This window comes from Frieseomelitta varia, unplaced genomic scaffold (genome assembly GCF_011392965.1).
Source record: "Frieseomelitta varia isolate USP_RPSP 00005682 unplaced genomic scaffold, Fvar_1.2 scaffold_400, whole genome shotgun sequence".
Taxonomy (NCBI): Eukaryota; Metazoa; Arthropoda; class Insecta; order Hymenoptera; family Apidae; genus Frieseomelitta; species Frieseomelitta varia.
In genome coordinates this window covers 47,977-51,993 of record NW_025110147.1, presented here as the reverse complement: position 1 = coordinate 51,993, position 4,017 = coordinate 47,977, and the positions used below count along the sequence as shown (strand labels likewise).

The 4,017-nt window shown below is 51.2% G+C and overlaps 1 protein-coding gene across 1 annotated transcript; it reads right to left on the bottom strand.

Moving 5' to 3' along the window:
• Positions 1–554: 554 nt before the first annotated feature.
• LOC122531481 (cell wall protein DAN4) lies at positions 555–3,674 on the bottom strand (the record flags this gene model as incomplete). The annotated part of the gene is made up of 1 exon (XM_043659431.1): positions 555–3,674. A coding segment is annotated over one exon (2,624 nt), but the record flags the coding sequence as incomplete, so codon positions are not given.
• Positions 3,675–4,017: the final 343 nt, after the last annotated feature.

Sequence of the window (4,017 nt, the reverse complement as noted above, 5' to 3'; positions counted from 1 at the left end):
ATAAAGAGAAATAAGCGACAGAATCTACCTAGTTAACGAAGAAGAAAAAAAAAAAAATAGAGGAAAAAAGAAATGGATAAAAATTAAAAACGTATTTGGAAGGGCTTAGGTACATCCTCGCGTAGTGTTCGTCACTTCCTTCTACGTCTACACATGCATATCTTACACCTCTATATATATATATATATATATATATATATATATATATATATATATATCAATTTTACATATTAATTATATATATATATATATATATATGTATGTATATATAAAATCAAGAAACGATATATAAATATAAATCAAGAAACGATATATATCGTTTCTTGATTATATATATATATATATATACATACATATATATAATTAATATGTATAATTGATATATATATATACATATATATATCTATTATACGTATTAATTATATATATATGTATGTATATATATATATATAATCAAGAAACGATATATATGTATATTTTATATATATATATATATATAAAATCAAGAAATTATATATATATATATATATATATATATATATGTATATATCGTTTCTTAATTTTACTGCACATCTTGTAATCGTTCGATTCTTTCTACGTTATATATTTTCGCGCACGCACGTGTGCTCTGTTACCGACACGTATTTCTATGTACACACCGCATATATATTGCGACCAGCGGGGTTCGCCCTCGCCTTCATCGTCGTCGATATAACACAGCACGGAGAGATCATCTCACTTTTCCTGGATTCAGTTTCGCGTATCCATCCAGTGGCCATCCATCTCGAAGGAACCTCGAGCTGCTCGAGTCCCATTCTCTTCTACGCTAGCTACGATGTGTCATTCGCCCGTTCCTGGACGACTTGATCTCGCCGACACGTTCGTCGTTCGTTTTGAAAACACGTGAGTCACACGTCACACGTGTCCTCGTGTCCACGGTTTGGCCACCAATCAGCGCTACTTTGTCAATAGGTACTTACAGTAGTAGTTTAGGTACACACGGAAACGCACGGCGAGAGAAAGAGAAAGAGAGAGAGAGAGAAGCTTCATCTAGTCCCTGCCGATCCTCTTGTGAATTTGTTGATGTTTGATGAGATGCGCCTTCTGTCGGAATGCCTTGCCGCATACGTCGCACCTGAACGGCTTCTCGCCGGTGTGCGTTCTCAGGTGCACCTTGATGTTGCTCTTGTTCAGGAAGCCTCGGTTACAGATGGAACACCTGTGAACGGGTTTCTCCTTGCCGCCAATCAGGCCAGATTCCGTTCCGTAGGGGAGCGCCGCCGCCCCTGTGCCCGGGCTCTTTTTCGACGGGTTCTGCGAGCCCGGTGTTGGCCGTGACCTCTTTCTCGGATGCGAGGGCGTCGCGAACGACGAGTGCAGCAGGTGATCGGGGCTGCAGGAGGTGGAGACTCGGCCGGGCGGGCTGACAGGTGGATAGGGGCTCGTCGACGACGGTGTCTCGCCGCATGACGCGTTTTGGAGGCCGGCGTTCGCCGATTGTAACCTCGCGTTGATCAACGGCGCGTAACCGTGCGTTAGCAAACTCTGCAACGTGGAGCCGTGTTGCTGCGTTTGCGTGGAAGGCGTGGCCGTCGCGTATATCTGAGAGTACGGGCTAGGCGACGTGGTCTCTTGGGCTTTTGGCGAACAGGCGGTGTCGATCCACTCGGCGATGTCGATCCAGTCTCGCGACGCGTCCGGATCGTGCTCCGAGCCTGGCCCGTTACCACCACCGGGGACCGTCGTGTCCGCTATCGCCGACCCGATGATCTCCGCTATGTCTTCGATGTCGTAATCCACCTGCTGCGTCGACTGTGGCAGCTGTTGCTGCTGTTGATGATGATGATGATGGTGATGGTGATGCTGCTGCTGCTGCTGCTGCTGTTGCTGCTGATGTTGATGGTGTTGCTGCTGTTGTTGCTGCTGCTGCTGCTGCTGCTGTTGCTGTTGCTGTTGCTGTTGTTGTTGCTGCTGCTGCTGCTTCTGACTACCCTGCGGACACGGCGTGCTGGAGGATACAACCGGTGACTCGTAGTACTCCTGATTCGAGGAGGACGTGGGCGAGGAGGAGGGTAACGACGGTCTCTGAGCAGACGCGATCGCGTGATAGTGATGACCGGGTATACCGTTGATACTCAAGTGGCCGGTGTAACCGGTGAATGGCGGTAGCGGTTTCAATTCTGCCAACGATTGCGCCGAGGCTACGCCCACCGACGAGCCAAGAAGCAGAGTGTCCCAAGCATCCTGCAGACCAGCTGCCGTTTGCTTCACGTCGGGAGGCTCCAGGAAGTCTGGCCCGGTCGCGCCCCACGGCGACAACAGTAAACTGTCCACGCCGACAACCTCCGCCGGCGAGCCGCCGACCACGATGCCCGTTCCTTGACTACTGTGCGGTGGCTCCACGCCAGACGAGGTTAGATGAGGCGGCGCCGCCGGTGGGCCTGACTGCGTCTCGTACTTCATCTCGATCACAATGTCCGAGGTCGGCGACACACCGCCCGGACAGGGTGGCACGATCACGTCCTTCACCAAAGGACTCGCCTGGCTCTTGCCTGTGGTGGCCTGCTTCGCCGACAGACACCTGGGATTTCCGGCTGCAATGATGTCGTAGGGGGACGTGGCGGCCAGTTCCTCCTCTTCGCCGGTGTCCAGAACGTCCTGCGACGAATGACTGAGCGGGTATTCAACCTTGATGCCACGCACCGCCGACTGTTGTCCCTCCTGTTGTTGATCTTGGCCTGGCTGCTGATGCTGCGGGTCTGTCGGGTAGTCGAGCTTGATGCACGATCTCGACAGAATGTCGTCCTCGCTGTCGCTTCGGCAGGTAGTAGCCGAGGAGATCCGCGACGTGGACAGCAAGGTGCTGAGGAGTGATGCGTTGAACGTCGTCGAGGACGAAGACAACGACGGTGACGCTGATGAAAGTGTCGCGTTTGTCGTTCTTCGTTCCTCCGCGCGTATTTTCGGATACTCCTCCGTCTTGATCCGGACGTTTAGAGACGATAGGATACCGTTTAAGGAATCTGCTGACACGTTGCTACTATTGTTGCTGCTTCTGCTGCTGCTGCTGGTGGTGGTGGTGGTGGTGGTAATGGTCCTCGCGTTCGCGAGGCCGTGCGACGTCGTCGACGAGGTGGCTGGGCCACCAGCTCGCGACGTTTGACTCTGCGTGTCTCCGGAGGACGTGGTGGTCAAGAGCGCCGAGAGGATCAAGTTGCTGGCCGATGACGTCGTCGCGATGCCGTACACGCTGTTGGCCGAGGCTACGGCATCGGCGCCTCGCGCTACCGTGTCCACGTGACCGAGGCTCGACGACGAGCACGAAGAGGACGCGGTCGAGGCGATACCGTAGCTGGTGCACACGTTTCTGCCGGTTGTCGACTGACTCGGCTGATGGTGACGTTGGTTGGAATGATGTGATTGCGACGGATTGTTCGCGATAGTATTCGGTGGACCGCAGAACTGGAAACCACCGCTACCGTTGTCCGGTGCCCCCTCGTCGATCCTTGGGGGCCCAGGGGTCGATGGGAAGAGGGAACCAGGATTCCACCAGGGATCCACTCTACTGCCGGGGGTACTGCAACCGCCAACGGCGCCGCGGGGACCTGTAACACGAATTTCGGTTTTCTTTGGGATGTTTATCGTGGACACAACGATAGCTTCGGACGCATGTCCTGTAAAATGAGTGTACAATAGTAAACGATATATACACACGATGACAAAAGCAAACATTCACCTTGCGATTTAATATTTTATGAAAACCTTACTGCGCTAACGAGATTTCCTCTTAACCTCTTGCCACGCACGTCGCAAGAATCTTTTCTCCCGGAATTGCAATATTTTCTCAGTTTCAAGTATATGTTCAAGTATAATTCAGGCAGGAATAAATTTATCACTTCTCAGTAATTTCTGTCCGGTGATGTCGTGCAGAAGGAAGTCCAGAAAGAAGAAGCGACGAATCACCGTGTACGATTTGGTCACTCGTTACGGTCCGCAATCGGTTGGCCAGCGCCAACT